Genomic DNA, 19240 nt, shown 5'->3' on the forward strand with positions numbered 1-19240 from the left:
AAAGGAGGAAGGAAGGAAAGAAGGAAAAATATAAAAGAAGGAAAGGAAGGGAGGGAGGGAGGAAGGAAGGGAAGGAAGGAAAAAATCAAGGAAATGAAAGAAGGAAAGAATGAAGGAAGAGAGGGAGGATGGGAAGGAAGAAAGGAAGCAATGAAGGAAGGAAATAAGAGAAGGAAGGAAGGAAAAATATAAAAGAAGGAAAGGAAGGGAGGGAGGAAGGAAGGAAGGGAAGGAAGGCAAAAATAAAGGAAGGAAATGAAAGAAGGAAAGAATGAAGGAAGAAAGGGAGGGTGGGTGGGAAGGAAGAAAGGAAGGAATGAAGGAAGGAAATAAGAGAAGGGAGAGAGGAAGGAAGGAAAAATATAAAAGAAAGAATGGAGGGAGGGAGGGAGGGAGGAAGGAAATAAAAGAAAGGAAGGAAAAATATAAAAGAAGGGAGGAAGGAAGGAAAGAAATCACATGCATATTTGAAATAACCAGCTATAAAATAATTGAACTCCATTCTGCACTTCAACAGAAGAGAGAAACGGAAGAGAAGGACCGTGTATCTCTGCTCCTGTTTCTCAACCTGAAAAACGTTGAGGACTAGAATTCTGGGGAAAATGCTCCCTTAGGTAGTCCTTGAGTTACCACTGTTCATTCAGTGACCGTTTGAAGTCACGACGACACTGGAAAAAGGTGATTTATGAACCATTTTTCTCACTTAGGACCATTGCCACCCCCCCCCCGTGGTCACGTGATCAAAATCTGGAGGCTTGGCAACTGGCATGGACTTACGACGGTTGCAGAATCCCCTGGGGTCACCTGATCTCCTTTTGTGACCTTTTGACAAGCAAAGTCAGTGGGGAAGCCAGGTCTGCTTAACAACGGTCTTACTAACTTAATGACTGCAGTGATTCACTTAAGGACGCAAGGACGGTTGTACAATGGGGCAAAGCTCCATTTTGCAACTGTCTCACTTAGCGACAGGAATTTTTGCATGCTCAGTTGCGTTTGTAAATCGAGGACCAACTAACTGTATCGGATATGTGGTAGTAGCAGAGAGCAGCTGGAAGGGAACGGATGCATTGAAAGAACCGCTGAGTGGAACTGAGCATACTCAGAAATTACGGGGTGGAGGAGGGGGCTTCATAAGGGGGGGGCATGCCACTTCTCTGTACTTTTGGCCAGAGTTGTCCGTCTTCTCCAGGTTGTGCTCAAGCTAACCTCTTGTAGCAATTTCTCATTTGCTTCCGTTGAGATTTGGCCAGCCAGGATGCAGCCAAACTGAAGACAAACCCTGAATCGTGGTTTGTTTTTTTTCCCGTCCTCCTCGCAGTGGGCGATTACGTCCAAGCGTTGGAATGCACCAGGACGTATCTCCTCTTCCATCCAGACGATGAAGATGTCCTGGAGAACGAGGATTATTACAAGAGCCTCTTAGATGGATCTCTTGACCTGGAGGCCGTCAAACCCAGAGAGGTAAGCGGCTCGGACGTGGGAGCGAGGCTTGGATGTAACTTCGAGGACCCTTGGCCTTGGTGAGGAACAAGCCATCTTCTGCAGGGCTTACATTGAGGATGCACTGAAAGAAGAGGTTGTTGGCAGTTCAGGGCTGAATTGTTGGGTCCTGGGTGCTCTCTGACCCAACTGAGACGTGCTGGAGAAGGGCGGTATACAAATTAAAATTCAAATTGTTTTAAATTTGGGCCAAAGTATATAATTCTTTTAATAATTTTAAATTTTGTATTGTTATGTGTTTTAGTTCTGGCTGTGCACCGCCCTGAGTCCACTAGGAGAAGGGCGGTATACAAATTGAATGAATGAATGAATGAATGAATGAATGAATGAATGAATGAATGAATGAATGAATAAATAAATAAATAAATAAACAAACAAACAAACAAACAAACAAACAAACAAACAAACAAACAAACTAGGGAACATCATCAGGGCTAGAAGGGGTGGTGGCCAGGAGGAGGAGGAAGAAGAGGAAGGGGAGGAGGAGGAGGAGGAGGAGGAGGAGGGCTGTAGGGTCCTTGGTGCTGAGTTAGGTGGTTTTCTTGCAAACATTTCATGACCCAATTAGGTAACACCATCAGTCTAGAAGGGAGTGGGGAGGAGGAGGACGACTGTGAGGTCCTTGGTGCTCTCTGATCTTGGTGGTTTTCTTGTAGACATTTCGTGATCCGCACATCAATGCGGATACTGAGCACTGATGCTGTTATCGAGTTGGGTCATGAAACGCCTGCAAGAAAACAGCCCAGCTCAGGGGGCACCAAGGACTCCACAGATCACGGTGGGAGAATTACAGATCGTGCGTAATGCTCACAACTAGGTTTCTCTCTTTTATATATATATATATATATTTTTCCAGGAAGCCGTGACCTTCCTCCGGAGACACCGCTTGGAAGCAGAGTTGCTAGAGGACGGAGCCAGCATCCTGGGTTTCTTGTACACGGAACCGGTGAGAATGGGCTCCTGGAGTCTCGGGGGGTGGGGGTGGAGGGGCAGATGGAGCCAAGAATCATAGCTTAGTCCTGGCCAAACCCAGCCTTGCTTGGAGGAACTTCTCCTTCAGCCACGGGTGCCGGGGGAGATCATCTGCATCTAGGCTTAGCAAAGATGTCTGGACTTTAAGATTGTGGACTTCAACTCTGGTTCCCGGTGCCTGGGGAACGTGGGGAGTCCATCGGGGTAAAGAGGTGCCTTTAGACACCGTGAAGGTGCTGCAAGCCACTTGGGCCAGCATTCACACAACCGCCTAAATTCAGCTAGGATGGGGTTGTTGGGCACCTTCTGGTTTTTACCTACCTCGGAAGGATGGAAGGCTGAGTCAACCTTGAGCCTGGTGAGATTTGAACTTGCAGTAATTGCAGGCAGCTGGCACCTAATTGCTACTTAACAGCACTTTAGTCTGCTGTGCCACCAAGGTTCCTTATAAGGTTCCAAGGTTGTGTATAAGGTAGCATTTGCACTTGTTTAAGGGGGATTTATGGTTTAGTGGGAATTCAATGAGGGAATTTTGTGACTGAATCTTGAGATAAAGTTACAGGGAGACGTTTTTTTGGACAGTTCTTTGGAGGGGATGGGGGGGTGCATTGTGGGGAGGGTCCTTCTTCCCTTCCCTTCCTTCCTTCCTTCCTTTCCTTCCTCCTGTCTGCCTGCCCTCTTTCCTTCCTTCCTCTCATTACAATTTCCTTCATTCCATTTTTCCTTCCTCCATTTCTCTTTTCCTTCCTTCCTTCTCTCCTCTCGTTACAATTTCCTTCCTCTTTTCCTTCCTTCATTTCTCTTTTCCTTCCTTCTTTCTTCCTTCTTTCTTTCCTTCCTTCCTTCCTCTCATTACAATTTCCTTCCTTTTTTCCTTCCTTCCTTTCTCTTTTCCTTTCTTCTTTCCTTCCTTCCTCTCATTACAATTTCCTTCCTTTTTTCCTTTCTTCGTTTCTCTTTTCCTTCCTTCCTTCTTTCCATCTTTCTTTCCTTCCTTCCTTCCTCTCATTACAATTTCCTTCCTTTTTTCCTTCCTTCCTTTCTCTTTTCCTTTCTTCTTTCCTTCCTTCCTCTCATTACAATTTCCTTCCTTTTTTCCTTCCTTCGTTTCTGTTTTCCTTCCTCCCTCCTGCTCTCTCTCTCTCCCTCTCCCTCTCTTTCTTTCTCCCCTTCTCTCTTTCTCTCTCCCGCCTTAACCAACCAGCCTTCCTTCTTCCAGAACTACTGGAACCCCGCTGGGTCTCGTCCGGACAGCCAAAGGTAAGAAAGCAAAACTACCATCTGCTGAAGAAGACTGACAGTTCAGGGGGTCTTGCAAGGGGGGCAGAAATCTCAAAAGACGTTGGTGAATATTTGAAAGGGAGTCACCATTGGCACCAGGGGTGTCTGCATGGGGGAGGGGGTGCAAATGGGCAAGGAGCCTTCTTGGAAGTGCTGAAATGATTGTGTTGTGAACTGCACTCCCATTTGCACTACTCAGGGGACCCCGAGGACACAGACAAACCTCCAAGTGGCCTCAACGACCCTCTAAAACAGTCCTTCTCAACTTTGGCCGCTGGACGATGGGTGGACTTCAACTCCCAGAAGTCCCCAGCCAGCAAAGCTGGCTGGGGACTTCTGGGAGTTGAAGTCCACCCATCGTCCAGCGGCCAAGGTTGAGAAACAGTGCTCTAAAAGGATGCAAATGATCAGCTGCCTGCAAGGAGTATCAATCCTTCCATTCACTCAGAGTTGAAGAAGCTTCTTGGATGGGAAGCAAAACCTCTTCAAAAGAAAAACCAGAAAGTCCAATTGCCTCTTGAAAATAAAGCCCTTTTGAATAATACATATAGATATATTGATATATAATTACCGAAGTAGCTCTATTTTCAAAATTCAAAATTCAAGTTATGTGACTTGATTTCATTGTATAGTTAGTTTATGTCTAGTTTGTTTTAATGTTTATGTCTATATGTGTATGTTTGTTTACAATAAAAAATTTATTAAAAAAAATAAAAAAAAATAAAGCCCTTTTGGGGCAGATCTGGTTAGCGCTTGGAGGGCTGGCGGCTGGGAAGGGAAGGTGAAAGAAATGCCACTTAAAGAGGGGAGCCCCCAGTCCAGTCTCTGCCCAAGGGGGAAACCAGATGGCTCCAGTAAGAAATCAAAGGTAATAAATATACACCATCATTAAGATAAAAGAAGCAAAGGTTAATGTGTATATTTGTATGCTTATGTATTATAGATAGGTAATCCTGTTTGTTAGTTTTGTTTGTAAGTAGTTTTGAATGTATTTTTAGAGTTAAGAATGTTTTGTACAATTTTTATCTTTTTGTATTGAATAAAGTTTGTTTTAAACTGGGGAAAAAAAAAAGAAAGAAAGAAAAAGAAAGGACCCATCTCAGTTCTGACACTAGCCAAGATTAAACCTGCATGTGGGCAACAGACCTGGATCACCTCATCGTACCCAAAACTCAGAGAAGGATAATGGGGGTCAGCACGGCACTTGAGGCTGGTGGGTCTTCCCCACGACTCAAAAACCTCCACCTGGACCTGACCAGCCTTCCTACAGCCTGGCTAGGTGGCTCAGTGGCTAAGACGCTGAGCTTGTCAGTCAGAAAAGTCGGCAGTTCGGCGGTTCAAATCCCTAGCACAGGTCTCCTATGAGCAGGGGGTTGGACTAGATGACCTCCAAGGTCCCTTCCGACTCTTGTTACTGTTAATGGTCTGTTGTGGTCTTGCCCTCTTTCCTGAAACCCAAACACAGGTAGACCTCGACTTACAAACGCTTCATTTAGTGACCGTTCAAAGTTACAATGGCGCTGAAAAAATGTGACGTAGGACTGTTTTTCCATAGTTACGACCTTGGTAGCCTGGTCATGTGATCAAAATTCAGACGCTTGGCAACTGGACTCACATTTATGACGGTCGCAGCATCCCCGGGGGGGGGGATCACGCGATCCCCTTTCGCGACCTTCTGACGAGCCAAGCCAAGGGAGAAGCCAGATTCACTTAACAACTGTGTGGCTCATTTAATAATGGCAGTGATTCACTTAACGGCTGCGAGAAAGGTCATAAAATGGAACAAAACTCACTGCACGCACATCTCTCACTTAGCAACATGAATTATGGGCTCAGTTTGCGGTCGTATGTTGAGGAATTAATGTTCCATCTCAAGTTAATTGATTGACTTTTGGAATGTTGGCTTGTTCAGTCAACATTCAGTTGGGCTTCGGGACTGTTAAGTCGGGCGTCCAGCCTATTGTGGGAACCCAACCAGCGGCTCCTGGTTTGTCTTCCGCAGGGATCCTTCTGGGCTGCAGGACCACCAAGCCAATGAGCCTGGGTATGCCCCTCCTGAGCAGGATTTGTCCAAAATGGGGCACCCTTTGCGGGAAGGTAAGGTTCCCTGGACATTAAGGGTTCTGGAGGCAAAATCGTATCAAGAACAGTTGCAGGAATTGGGTGTGTCTACTCCAGGGTTCTCCAAACTTGGCCATTTTAAGTTTTGTGGACTTCAACTCCCAGAATTCCCCCCACTGGCTAGGGAATTCTGGGAGTTGAAGTCCATAAGTCTTCAAGTGGCCAAGTTTGGAGACCTGGCTGTTTTAGGGGCTCTCCTGCTTAGGGCTTGGCCGCCCCACAACTCCTTAACAGGCATGGAGGGCAGGAGGGAAAGGATCTCTGATTTTCCAGAGGAAATGCAATGGACCCACCCAGCTCCATCCTCGGTTAGTTTTGAGAGCTGGGTCAAAAAAAGATTTATTCTGTGCAACCTGCAGACTGTAAACTTTGGAGACAAATTCTCAGCCCAGCTGAGGCCTTCGGCTGGCTTCAGGGCGAAGGAGAGAATGCTTTTCCCAGGCCCCTTTCGTGGAAACTCCATTTCCACAGATGCTTCCCCTCCCGTAGGCACGTTCTTGGAAAGATTGCATTATTTTGTAAGGGCAGAGAATTTGCCAGTCCTCCTTGCTGTTTGCACCATCCAGAATGGAGATGGAGGAAGAGAGGAGGAGGAGGAGGTGGAGGAAAAAAACTATAGGGATGCTCTCTGAGCTGGGTGATTTTCTTGCAGATGTTTCATGACCCAACTAGGGAACATCATCAGTATTGGAAAGGAGAGGGGTTTGCGGAGAGGAGGAGGAGGAGGAGGAGGAGGAGGAGGAGGAGGAGGAGGAGGAGGAGGAGGAGGAGGAGGAGGAGGAGGAGGAAAAAAATTGAGCTGGGTGATTTTCTTGCAGATGTTTCATGACCCAACTAGGGAACATCATCAGTGCCGGAAGGGAGGGGGCTTTGGGAGGAGGGGGAGGTCTGGCTTTTGTCCTCCTCCCTTGGAGGAATAGATTCACTTCACCTTCTGTGGGGTTCTCTGACCCTCAAGATATCTGGGGGGAAAAGAAGCAGCGGTTCTTTCTGCCTCTGGAAAAATGGAAAAGCCCCAAGGAGCCAAGCTTGGGGGAGAGGGTGGGGGGAGCTGTTCCCACCGTGTTTGGATTTTTCCTCTCTTTGCCCTTGAAATGCCACCTGGAGGACAAGGATGGGCAGTGCCAAGCCAGGATTCCCTCCGTGGTCAGAAAGAGAGAGGGCTGGTTCTGCCCTTGAGCCAACCTTCGGATTAGCCCCAGGCAGGGTGTCTCTTGCCTTGCTCCACAGCTCTTTCCAATGTCTAGATCTGCTAAAATAAGTTTTTTCTTTCTTTCTTTCTTTCTTTCTTTCTTTCTTTCTTTCTTTCTTTCTTTCTTTCTTCCTTCCTTCCTTCCTTCCTTCCTTTCTTCATCATTCTCTCCCTCTCTCCATCCCTCAATCTCCTTCCATTGTTCCACCCTCCCTCCCTTTTCTCTTCCTTTTTCCTTCTTTCTTTCCTTCCTTCCTTCCTTCCTCTCTCCCACATTCCTCTCTCCCTCCTTCCTTCCTTTCTCCCTCCCTACCTCTTTTTTCATTCTTTCTTTTTCTCCATCATTCTCTCCCTCTCTCGATCCCTCCATCTCTTTCCTTCATTCCTTACTCTCTCCCTCCTTTTTCCTTCCTTCCTTCCTCCCTCCCTTCCACCCTCCCTCCCTTTTCTCTTCCTTTTTCCTTCCTTCCTTCCTTCCTTCCTTCCTTCCTTCCTTCCTTCCTTCTTCTCTTCCTTCTTCTTTCCTTCCTCCCTCCCTCCCTCCCTCCCTGCCTCCTTCCTTCCTTCCTTCCTTCCTTCCCCTCCCTCCTTCCCTCTCTGCCTAGGAGGCCCCCTTCTGTTCAACGAAGTCCAGTTTGTCTACAATTCCCAGCAGCTGAACGGGACGCAGCGAGTCCTCCTGGACAATGTCATCTCACCAAGCGAGTGCCAGGAGCTGGAGCACATCGCCAACGTGAGTAACTGCCCGTCTGTGGGTGCCAAAGCAGAGGACCCCTCTGAGCAGGTGTCTAGTGGCCATTTGAGGTCCATAAGGGTTGCCTGGCTCATTTCTGTGAGCAGACCTCATCATGAAGCCTCTGGCCTCTTAGAGACCAACCCCTTGAAGGTGTCACGCTGAAGGAGATGCCATCCATTGGATCAATAGTTGTCCAATTTCTTCTTAAAAACCTGAGTGTTGGAGTACCCACAACATCTGGTGGGAAACTGTTCCTCTGGTTAATTGTCCACACTGTTAGGAAGTTTCTCCTTAATTCCAGGTTGCTTCTCTCCTTGAGTAGATTCCATCCATCACTTCTTTTCTTGCCTTCTGGTGCTTTGGAGAATAGGTGGACCCCCTCCTCTTTGTGGAAACCCCTGAGATATTGGAAGATGCCATCATGTCAGCCCCTAGCTTTCTCTTCCTTGGACTAGGCAAACCCAGTTCCTGCAACCGTTTCTTCACATGTTTTAGCCTCCAGAGCCCTAACCGTTGGTCTTCTCCTGCAGAACATCCTCCTGGCTGGTGATGGCTACAGGGGGAAGACCTCTCCTCACACCCCGAATGAGAAGTTTGAAGGAGCCACCATCCTCAACGCTCTGAAGGTAAGAAGGTGTTGTGTCAAGCTGGGCCTTTTTCTCCTGTGTGGTGAGAACCTCTGGAGGCCTCCAAAGCTAGTTTAGATCAAGTCCATCAGCAGCTCAGGATGGAGGAGCCTCTCTTCAGGCATTCTGCTTTCAGGTAGGCCAGGTCAAGACATGGGCACCGCTCTGATCCCAGAAATGTCCTTGAGAGGGAGAGTAGTCCTCCATTTACAACAGTTCATTTGGTGGCCATTCAAAGTTATAACGGCACTGAAAACACTGACTCATATTTATGACGGTCACAGTGTGCCGGGGTCACATGATTCCCTTTTGCGACCTTCGGATACGCAAAGTCAATGGGGAAGCCGGGTTCACTCAACGACCATGTGGCTAACTTAGCAACGGCAGTGATTTCACTTAATAACGGTGGCTCAAAAGGTTCTAAAATGGGGCACAACTCACTTAACAATGTGTCTCGCTTAACAACAAAAGTTTTGGGCTCAGTTGTAGTTGTAACTCGAGTGTGAAAAATGGTCCCTTTTCTTAGTGCCGTTTAAATCTGAACAGTTACTAAATTAATGGCTCAAGGACTATGAGAGAGAGAGAGAGACAAAGAGAAAGAGAGAGACAGAGAGAGAGGAGAAAGAAAGAAGGAAAGAAAAGAGAGAGCGAAGGAGAAAGAAAGAAAGAGAGACAGAAAGAGAGAGAGACACACACACAGAGAGACGAGAAAGAAAGAAAGAGAGAGAAGGAGAGAGACACAGAGGAGAAAGAAAGAAAGAAGGAAAAAAGAAAGAGGAGAAAAAAAAGGAGAGGCAGAGAAAGAGAGAGAAAGAGGAGAGAGAAAAGGAGAAAGAGACAGAGAAAGAGAGAGAGAAGAGAAAGAGAGAGACAGAGAAGGAGGAAGAGAGACAGACAAAGAAAGAAAGGAGAGAGAGAGAGAGAAAGAGACAGGCACATAGAGAGAGAGACGAGAAAGAAAGAAAGAGAGAGAGAGAAGGAGAAAGAGACAGGCACATAGAGAGAGACAGAGAAAGAGAGAGAGAGAGAAGAGAAAGAGAGACAGAGGAGAGACAGAGAGACAAAGAAAGAAAGGAGAGAGAGAGAGAGAAAGAGACACAGAGAGAGAGAGAGACAGAGAGACAAGAAAGAAAGAGAGACAGAGACAGAGAAGGAGAGAGAGAGAGACAGAGAGACAAAGAAAGAAAGAGAGAGAGGAGAAAGAAAGAGAGATAAAGAGAGAGAGAGAGAGAAGAAAAAAGAGAAAGAGAAAAAGTGTCTACTGTTGACCTCCCCCCATTCCTCAGAGGTCTCTAAGGGGGCGTGCATAAGCGCACCCACGTGCCAACCGTCCCTGTCCTACTGTCCCTTTTTATTCGTATCCATTTCATGTATTCAAAATCATATTTATACTTTTATCTGTTATCTTATATATGCTGGACAAAATAAATAAAAGGGAGAGAGAAGAGAGAGAACCTTCTCATTTGATTTGCCTGCAGTTTGGCAGCGAGGGGCGGATCCCTTTGAAAAGTGCCCGCCTCTTCTATGATGTCAGCGAGAAAGCCCGGAAGATCGTGGAATCCTACTTCATGCTGAATTCCACCCTGTATTTCTCTTACACACACCTGGTCTGCCGCACGGCCCTGTCAGGTAAGTCTGGGGAGAGGGCAAGGTTGAGCAGGGGTCTCCACTTGAAGGACTTCAACTCCCAGAATTCCCCACCCAGCTGTGCCTGTTTCTTTTCCTCCCATCTCTTAGAGCGGAGAGATTGCAGAGAAAGGGATTACGAGAGAGTAAGCAGATCACAATGGGGATGCACGTCATAAAGAATGCATTCATGTCAGGGAATTCTGGGAGCTGAAGTCCGCGGCTAAACTTTGGAGACCCTTGGTGTAAAGGCTTTGGGGAAGGGTTTTAGAGGTGTGCAGGAGGTTTTGTGGGAGTGTTTTAGCAAGATAGCAACACAAAAGTTGTGTGGGGCCACCTTGAGGTCTTCAGTTCTTGGTTCCTTCAGGTCAACAGGAACGGAGGAATGATCTCAGCCACCCAATCCACGCGGACAATTGTCTCTTGGACCCCGAGGCCAACGAGTGTTGGAAGGAGCCCCCAGCTTACACCTTCCGAGACTACAGGTGGGTGGGTCGCTCATGACCCTGAAGATAAGAAGGGTCTTCAGGTGCTCTTCACCAAGACCAAGTAGAGTAATCTAGAGCAGGAGGTTGGGCTAGAAGACCTCAAAGGTCCCTTCCAACTCTGTTATTCTGTTGTTCCTTCCTCCTTCTCATTCCCATCTCCCTCCTTCCTTCCTTCCTCCCTTCCCCTTCCTTCCTTCCTTCCTACCTTCCTTTCCTTCCCTCCCCACCCTCCCTCCTTCCTCCCTTCCTTCTTTCCCTCCTTCCCTCCCTCCCTCCCTCCTTCCTCCCTTCCTTCTTTCCCTCCCTCCCTCCCTTCCCCTTCCTTCCTTCCTACCTACCTTCCTTTCCTTCCCTCCCTCCTTCCCTCCTTTCCTTCTTTCCCTCCTTTCCTCCCCCCTCCCTCCCTTCCCCTTCCTTCCTTCCTTCTTACCTACCTTCCTTTCCCTCCCTCCCTCCATTCCCCTTCCTTCCTTCCTTCCTTCCTTCCTTCCTTCTTCCCTCCCTTCCTTCTTTCCCTCCCTCCCTCCCTCCCTTCTCTTCCCTTCCCCTCCCTCCCTCCCCTCTTCCCTCCCTTCCTTCCTGATGGTTTTTAGGAAGAAACAACTGTTTGTCTGGAATTATATAGAGGCTGGACTAGAAGACCTCCAAGGTCCCTTCCAACTATTCTATTCTATTCTATTCTATTCTATTCTATTCTATTCTATTCTATTCTATTCTATTCTATTCTATTCTATTCTATTCTATTCCACTCCACTCCACTCCACTCCACTCCACTGTATTCTATTCTGTTCTACTCTACCCTACCCTACCCTACCCTACCCTACTCTACTCTACTCTACTCTACCCTACCCTACCCTACTCTACTCTACTCTACTCTACCCTAACTCTACTCTACTCTACTCTACTCTACCCTATTATTCCATTCCACTCCACTCCACTGTATTCTATTCTGTTCTACTCTACCCTACCCTACCCTACCCTACCCTACCCTACCCTACTCTACTCTACTCTACCCTACCCTACCCTACCCTAACTCTACTCTACTCTACTCTACCCTATTATTCCATTCCACTCCACTCCACTGTATTCTATTCCGTTCTACTCTACCCTACCCTACCCTACCCTACTCTACTCTACTCTACTCTACTCTACTCTACCCTACCCTACCCTACTCTACTCTACTCTACCCTACCCTAACTCTACTCTACTCTACTCTACTCTACTCTATTCTACTGTACTTTATTCTATTCTATTCTATCTCACCTTCCTCTTCTGTCCTTCCTCTCCTTTTGCAGTGCTCTCCTCTACATGAACAGCGACTTTGAAGGCGGGGAGTTTATTTTCACGGAAATGGATGCCAAGACAGTCACGGTGAGTAGATACCTGGACAGGTAAGATACTCCTCGATTTACAAACGTTCATTTAACGACCGTTCAAAGTCACAGTGGCACTGAAAAAAATGCCTCCTGACTGCTTTTCACACTTACGACCATTGCAGTTCAGGCGTTCAAGATCCAGAGGCTGGGCCACTGGCGTGTACTTAGGACAGTTGTGGTATCTTGGGGTCACACGTGATTTCCGCTTTTACGGCCTTCTGATGAGCAAAGTCCATGGGGAAACCAGAGTCACTTAATGACCATCTTACTAACTTAACGGCAGTGATTCGCTTAACGACGGTGGCAAGAAAGGTCGTGAAATGGGGCCAAACTCTCTTAACCACAGTCAAAATTTTGGGCTCAATTAATGGTCATAATTCGAGGACCACCTGTACCTGACAGGCAAGAAGAGGCCGGTGGCTCCATTTGGCCCTCACCCGACCCCAGTGCCTCCCTCCCTCCCCTCCTTCTTCCAGGCCTCCATCCGACCCAAGTGCGGGCGAATGGTCAGCTTCTCCTCGGGCGGAGAGAATCCCCACGGGGTCAAGGCCGTCACCAAAGGACAGCGCTGCGCCGTCGCTCTGTGGTTCACCCTCAACCCCCTTTACCGGGAACTGGTGAGTTTGGCTGGGCCACAGTCTGAGTCTGAGGGAGGGAAGAAGGAGAGGGAAGGGAAGGGAAGGGAAATGGGAAGGAAGGAAGGAAGGAGGGAGGGAGAGAAGGAAGGAAGGAGAAAGGGACAAGGAAGGAAGGAACTGAAGGAGAGAAAAAGGAAGAGAACAAGAGGAAGGAAGGAACTGAAGGAGAGAGAGGAAGAGAGCAGGAGGAAGGAAGGAAGGAGGGAGGGAGGGAGAGAAGAAAGGAAGGAGAAAGGGAAAGGGAATGAAGGAATTGAAGGAGAGAAAAAGGAAGAGAACAAGAGGAAGGAAGAAACTGAAGGAGAAAGAGGAAGAGAGCAGGAGGAAGGAAGGAAGGACATGGGAGAAGGAAGGAAAAGAGGAAAGAGAAAAAGAAAGGTAGGGAAAGAAGCAAGGAAGGAAGGAAAGGAAAGGAAAGGAAGGAAGGAGGGAGGGAGGGAGAGAAGGAAGGGAGGAGAAAGGGAAAGGGAATGAAGGAATTGAAGGAGAGAAAAAGGAAGAGAACAAGAGGAAGGAAGAAACTGAAGGAGAAAGAGGAAGAGAGCAGGAGGAAGGAAGGAAGGACATGGGAGAAGGAAGGAAAAGAGGAAAGAGAGAAAAAGAAAGGTAGGGAAGGAAGCAAGGAAGGAAGGAAGGAAAGGAAAGGAAAGGAAAGGAAAGGAAAGGAAAGGAAAGGAAAGGAAGGAAGGGGGGAATGGGAATGAGAAGAATGGAAGGAGAGAGGGAGGGAGGGAGGGAGGGAGGAAGGAAGGAGAGAAAAGGAAGGAAGGAAACCCTGAAGGAGGATGGAGGAGAGGGAGGGAGGGAAGGAAGGAAGGAAGGAAAGGAGGAGAGCAGAGTGGTTGATGTTAACACAGAATCCGGAGTCCGGGAGCTCCTTTGCGGGCCAACCTGTTTCCTTTCAGGTCAGAGGCTTCTGCACTTTTGCCCTGCAGCTGCCTCAGGGACATCTGCTTCTCTGAAAAGACCCCCCCAAACTCCTCCTGCATGGAACCTCCACCTCCGAGAGGGTATCGATCAGCAGCTGCAGCCTCCCACTTTTTATCCCAACTAAACCTGGGAATATTACTTGTGGAAGAGCGCCCCCAAGTGGCTACAAAAAACCCCACCAAGAGAACCAGCGGAAAAACCAGGGTGCATTCTGCAGGCACTAAGATGGAGAAGTTTGGCTGAACTTCCTTTTCACGCTGAAGCTCCCTTTGATGCTACCATTATATAAGGATACATCCCCTGTATAAGGAGCTACTGTTCCTAGTGACAATCCAAAACACCCAAAGTCTGTCACCGTGTAAAGCAGGAACTTTGGGAACTTTAAGAACAGGAATGAGGGAGCCAAGGAGCCTTGGTGGCACAGCGGACTAAACTACTGTTAAAGTAGCACTTAGCTGCCAGCTGCCTGCAATTACTGAGAGTTTGAATCTCACCAGGCTCAAGGTTGATTCAGCCTTCCATCCTTCCGAGGTAGGTAAAATGAGGACCCGGATTGTGGGGTCAATAAGCTGACTTTGTATAAAAAAAGAACACCGCTTGGGGGGGGCCCGAAAGCCCTACTAAGCAGGTATATACAAAAGTATGAAAATCCAAGAAAGAAAGAAAGAAAGAAAGAAAGAAAGAAAGAAAGAAAGAAAGAAAGAAAGAAAGAAAGAAAGAAAGAAAGAAAGAAAGAAAGATGGAAGGAAGGAAGAAGAAACGAAAGAAAGAAAGAAAGAAAGAAGAAAGAAAGAAAGAAGGAAAAGAAAGAAAGAAAGAAAGAAAGAAAGAAAGAAAGAAAGAAAAGAAAGAAAAGATCAGTCTCTGAAGATCTCCAGCCATCCAAGTCATGGTTGTCCCAAAAGTGCTTTTTTTTTTGAAGAGGCCTCTGGGCTTTCTGGGGTTTTTTCCCCAACCATCCAGTCAGAGCTGAAGAAGCCTCCTGGATGAGAAGCGAAATGCCTTCAAAGAAAAAGCAAGAGAGTCCAGTTGCCTCTTGAAAGAAAAGCACCTTCGGGACCTGGATGGCTGAGAATCTCTACAGACCTTTAGCTACGCAATGTGGGATGAACCCCCTTCGAATGGGGTGGGAGGAGGAATGGATTCCCAGAGGAAAAATTGCAGATCACAGGAACCATTTGCACCCCTCAGGTGGCCCCAGAGTGGGGTGGGAATGGAGGTTTTGCAATATCCTTCCCCTGCCACACCCACCAAGCCACGCCCACAGAACCGGTAGGGAAAAATGTTGGATTTCACCCCTGATGCAAATGACCAGCTGTGTTTGCAAGGAGTATAAATCCTCCCATTCCCCGCCATTCGGTCAGAGCTGAAGAAGCTTTTTGAAGGAGAAGCGAAACATCTTCAAAGAAAAATCCAGAAAGTCCAGTTGAAAAAAAAAGCACCCTTGGGGAAAGCAGAGATTAGAAATGGAAGGAAGAACAAGTTTAAAACTTCCGAGTAAAAATAAAAACCAAAATTCAGAAGACTAAAAGGATCATAAGGCAGTGGGGGGGGGGGTCCTCGGCTCCAGGACTGCATCACACTACGCTAATGTAATTATAACTAATTTGTAATATCCTAATTTAATTATAACTAATGCAGATTTCCTTGAGAAATAGAGATACCTGTATTTTATTGCTCTTATTATTTTACTTCTGTCCTGTTTAGTCCACTACCACAGCAGTGACTATGAGAGGGATCTTGGAGTCTTAGTGGACAACCAGTTAAATAGGAGCCAGCCGTGTGCAGCGGCAGCCAAAAAAGCCCATGCAATCCTAAATTTCATTAACAGAGGGAAACAATCAAGATCAAGGGAGGAACTAATACCACTCTATAAAGCCCTAGTAAGGCCACACCTAGAGTACTGCATCCAGTTTTGGTCACCACACACTATAAAAAAAGATGTGGAGACTCTAGAAAGAGTGCAGAGAAGAGCAACAGAGATGATGAGGGGACTGGAGGCTAAGACATACGAAGAACGGTTGCAGGAACTGGGCCTGGCTGGTCTAGGGAAGAGAAGGACCAGGGGAGACAGGAGAGCATCTTCCAGTATTTGAGGGGCTGCCCCAGAGAGGAGGAAGGGGGCCAAGCTATTTTCCAAGGGACCCGAAGGCCAAACAAAGCATAATGGATGGAAACTAATCAAGGAGAGATTCAACCTGGAAATAAGGGAGAAATTTTCTGACAGTGAGAACAATCAACCGATGGAACAGAAGTTGCCTTCAGAAGTTGTGGGAGCTTCATCCCTGGAAGCTTTCAAGAAGAGACCGGACTGCCATCTGTCAGAAATGGTGTAGGGTCTCCTGCTTGGGTTGGGGGTTGGACTAGATGACCTCCAAGGTCCCTTCCAGCTCTGTTAATCTCTTACACTCTGTTCATTTCTCCCCCTTTTTTATTATTGTAAACTGCCTAGATAGTAACCCCACAGTGAAAAATAAATTTTAACGAATAAGAAATGGTCTTTCCCGACCGGATTGAGGACGGTGGGGCTGCCCTTCCTCCTTGGGTCAGCCTTCACCCCTTGTCCCTTCTCTTTTTCCCTTCAGGAGCGAATCCATGCCGACAAGATCATCGCCTTGTTAGACCAGCAACGCTTCGGTCCCACCGATCTGGGCATCAACCCCAAGGATGAACTATGAACCAAGCAAAGGACTCTCTACCCCAAATATTTATTTAATAATATTGGTTGTAAATCTTATGAGAACCCTTTATTTTTGTACAAAGCCTTGGTAATAATTTAAAGACGGGGGGAAACGGGCAGTGGGACCCTTCTTTAGACGGTCCCTTGGTTTACCTCTTCCATCTCCTCCTCCATGAAGTTCTCCAGAACTTTCTGGAGCTTGCTAAGCGAGAGCCCGAGGAGGCCAATGTGAATGAATGAATGAGCCGGAAGGGACCTTGGAGGTCTTCTAGTCCAGCCCTTTGCTCAAGCAGATAGGTGACTGTCCAGACTCTTCTTAAAAACTTCCAGTGATGGGAACACCCACAACTTCTGGTGGCAAGTTGTTCCACTGGTTAATTGTCCTTACAGTTAGGAAGGTTCTCCTTAGTTCCAGGTTGCTTCTCTCCTTGATTAGTTTCCAAAGACTGGACAGCCACTTGTCTGGAATGAGGCAGGGCCTCCTGCTTGAGGAGGGGGTTGGACTAGAAGACCTCCAAGGTCCCTTCCAGCTCTATTCTGATTGAAGTCATAGAGAGAAGCAACCTGGAATTAAGGAGCAACTTCCTGACAATGAGCACAATTAACCAGTGGAACCAGAAGTTGTGGGTGCTCCATCACTGGAGGTTTTTAAGAAGAGACTGGGCAGCTCCTTGTCTGGAATGATGTAGGGTCTCCTGCTTCAGCAGGGGGTTGGACTAGAAGACCTCCAAGGGCCCTTCCAGCTCTATTCTGATTGATTGATTAAATCCGCAGGGCAGTTGATCCGTTGGCTCTCTTCTCCCAACTCAAAAAACCTGCTTGAGTTTTCCAGAAGTCCATCATCGTTGGCAACCATTCCAGCAGTTATTGGATGGTGGTTGTCCCACTCCGAAGCTGGAGGGAAATTGCCAAGATTGGGAACGGCGAATGAAAAAAGCTGTCTAACCTCCTCCAAGCATAAGATGGAGAAATGAAATTGTGGCTTTACCGTATTTCCCAAGGGCCTTCCATCTGGAAGAAGGAAGAAGGTGTTGGCACTCATCTATGGTATGCCCATCACCTTGTGCCCAATCTAACAATGCTGCCCATACATACAACTAGCTAATTTGCTAAATCGGGGTTTCTCAGCCTTGGGAATTTAAAGGTGTATGGACTCCAAGTCCCAGAATTCTGGGAGTTGAAGTCCACACATCTTAAAAGATGCCAAGGTTAGGAAACACTGTCTAGGACAGAGGTCTTCAAACTTGGCAGCTTTAAGACTTGTGGACTTCAACTCCCAGAATTCTCCAGCCAGCATAGCATAGCTGGCTGGAGAATTCTGCCAAATTTGGGGACCCCTGGTCTTGGAACATAAAATGGAGGAAGAGGAGGAAGAGTTAGGGAGGGAGGAGGAGGAGGAGCAGGACTGGGGGGTCCTTGGTGCTCTCTGAGTTTGGTGGTTTTCCTGCAGGCATTTCATGACCCAACTAGGGAATATCATCAAGGCTGGAAGGAAGGAGGAGGAGGAGGACTGGGTGCTGTCTGAGCTTGGATGTTTTCTTGCAGACGTTTCATGACCCAACTAGGGAACATCATCAGTGCTGGAAGGGAGTAAACAAGGACCGAACCCCACTCCCTTCTAGCACTGATGATGTTACCTAGTTGGGTCTACAAGAAAGCAACCCAGCTCAGACACCCCCACATTTCTGTACTCCTGATTAAGGCTCCTTCTTGCTCCTCTACGCCAAACCGGTCTCGGGTGCAAATCTGCTGGAAATGCACATTCTTGATTTTTTTCCCCCCCAGCTTTTGAAAAGAGAAGAAGCCTTTGGACTTTGGAACAGCAGAGTGGGCTGAAAGAAGGGTAAATCTTTTAAATAAATAAAATAAACTGGATTTGGGCCATTGCATAGAAAGGAAACGGAGGGGGATTTGATGGTAACCACCAAACTTTGTCTGAGGGCAGGAGGAAGAAATTAAACTCAGAAAACTAACCGGCCTCTTGTGTTTTACTTCTTCTCCGTTATGTTCTCCTCTTGCTTCTTATCCAATGAGCACAGTTAGTCCTCAACTTACAACAGCTCATTTAGTGACCATCCGAAGTCACAAAAAAACACTGAAAACTGTGACTTATATGACCGTTTTTCACACTTATGACCGTGGCAGCAGCCTCACGGAAACGGGATCAAAACTCAAGATGCTTGGCAAGCGACTCAAACTTATGATGGTCGTGATGTCCCCTTTTGCGACCTTCTGATCAGCAAAGCCAAGGAGGGAAGCCGGATTCACTTAACAACCGGGTTACTACCTTGAGAACTGCAGCATTTCACTTTGCAACGGTGGCAGGAAAGGTCATAAAATGGGACAAAACTCCCTCCGGAACGGTCCCGTTTAGCAACAGGAAAACAGCTGTTTAACTGTCCCGTTTAGCAACAGAAAATGTTGTTAAACGGGTCCGTGGGCGTAAATCGAGGACTGCCTGTAGTTACTCCGTGCATTTTCTGATCCAGACATCTCCTCGGGGGTGGGGTGGGGGTGGGGGCGAGCCCTTCAACCTGCCTTAGAGTTAATTGAACCACCCCCCGAAAAGGGTCCTTTGGTGCTTGGGGTGCATTGTTCCTCTGGTCACCAGTAGGAGGTGCTGTTGTGACAGTTCCTATACCTGTGATGGCAGGCAGGGCAGGTTCCTTCTGCAGGGAGGAGGAGGAGGAGGTGATGGGGGAGGGGGGAACTTTTGCTACATCTGGGAGAGCATCAGAGGATCTGGGTCTACTGGCGAAGGGAGCCCCCTCCCCACCCCCCACCCCCCAGGCAGAGTGGCCCCTCCCTGGGCCCTGCAGGTCCAGGATAGGGAAAGCAACCTTAGCCACGCAGGGGTTGGGAAACCTGCGAATGTTCCACCACCACCACCACGCCTTGCCAGGATGAAAGATTTATTTACAATGCGCGGCTTTGCGATGGAAGGCAACGGATTATTAAATCTATCCCTGGGAGGTAGACTCCCCAGCGCTGCAGGAATCCAGTTTATCCCACACGCCGCCCCACCCTGGGCAGGGCGGGACCCAGAAGGATTGGGCAACTGGAGCAGCGCCCAG

General features: G+C 47.7%; 1 protein-coding gene across 2 annotated transcripts in view; it reads left to right on the forward strand.

Moving 5' to 3' along the window:
• P3H2 (prolyl 3-hydroxylase 2) overlaps window positions 1-18139 on the forward strand; it is a 69376-nt gene extending 51237 nt beyond the window's left edge. For both annotated transcript variants that reach the window (XM_060694425.2, XM_087872382.1), the window contains exons 5-15: window positions 1319-1461; window positions 2357-2446; window positions 3692-3732; window positions 5756-5850; window positions 7672-7799; window positions 8333-8428; window positions 9907-10057; window positions 10422-10539; window positions 11838-11913; window positions 12395-12535; window positions 16072-18139. In XM_060694425.2, coding sequence (XP_060550408.2) covers window positions 1319-1461; window positions 2357-2446; window positions 3692-3732; window positions 5756-5850; window positions 7672-7799; window positions 8333-8428; window positions 9907-10057; window positions 10422-10539; window positions 11838-11913; window positions 12395-12535; window positions 16072-16164 — 1172 coding nt within the window. In that variant the 3' untranslated portion in view covers window positions 16165-18139. The remainder of the gene's footprint in view (window positions 1-1318; window positions 1462-2356; window positions 2447-3691; window positions 3733-5755; window positions 5851-7671; window positions 7800-8332; window positions 8429-9906; window positions 10058-10421; window positions 10540-11837; window positions 11914-12394; window positions 12536-16071) is intronic.
• Window positions 18140-19240: the final 1101 nt, after the last annotated feature.

Source organism: Pantherophis guttatus, chromosome 6 (genome assembly GCF_059756535.1).
Source record: "Pantherophis guttatus breed Tessera chromosome 6, ASM5975653v1, whole genome shotgun sequence".
NCBI lineage: Eukaryota > Metazoa > Chordata > Lepidosauria > Squamata > Colubridae > Pantherophis > Pantherophis guttatus.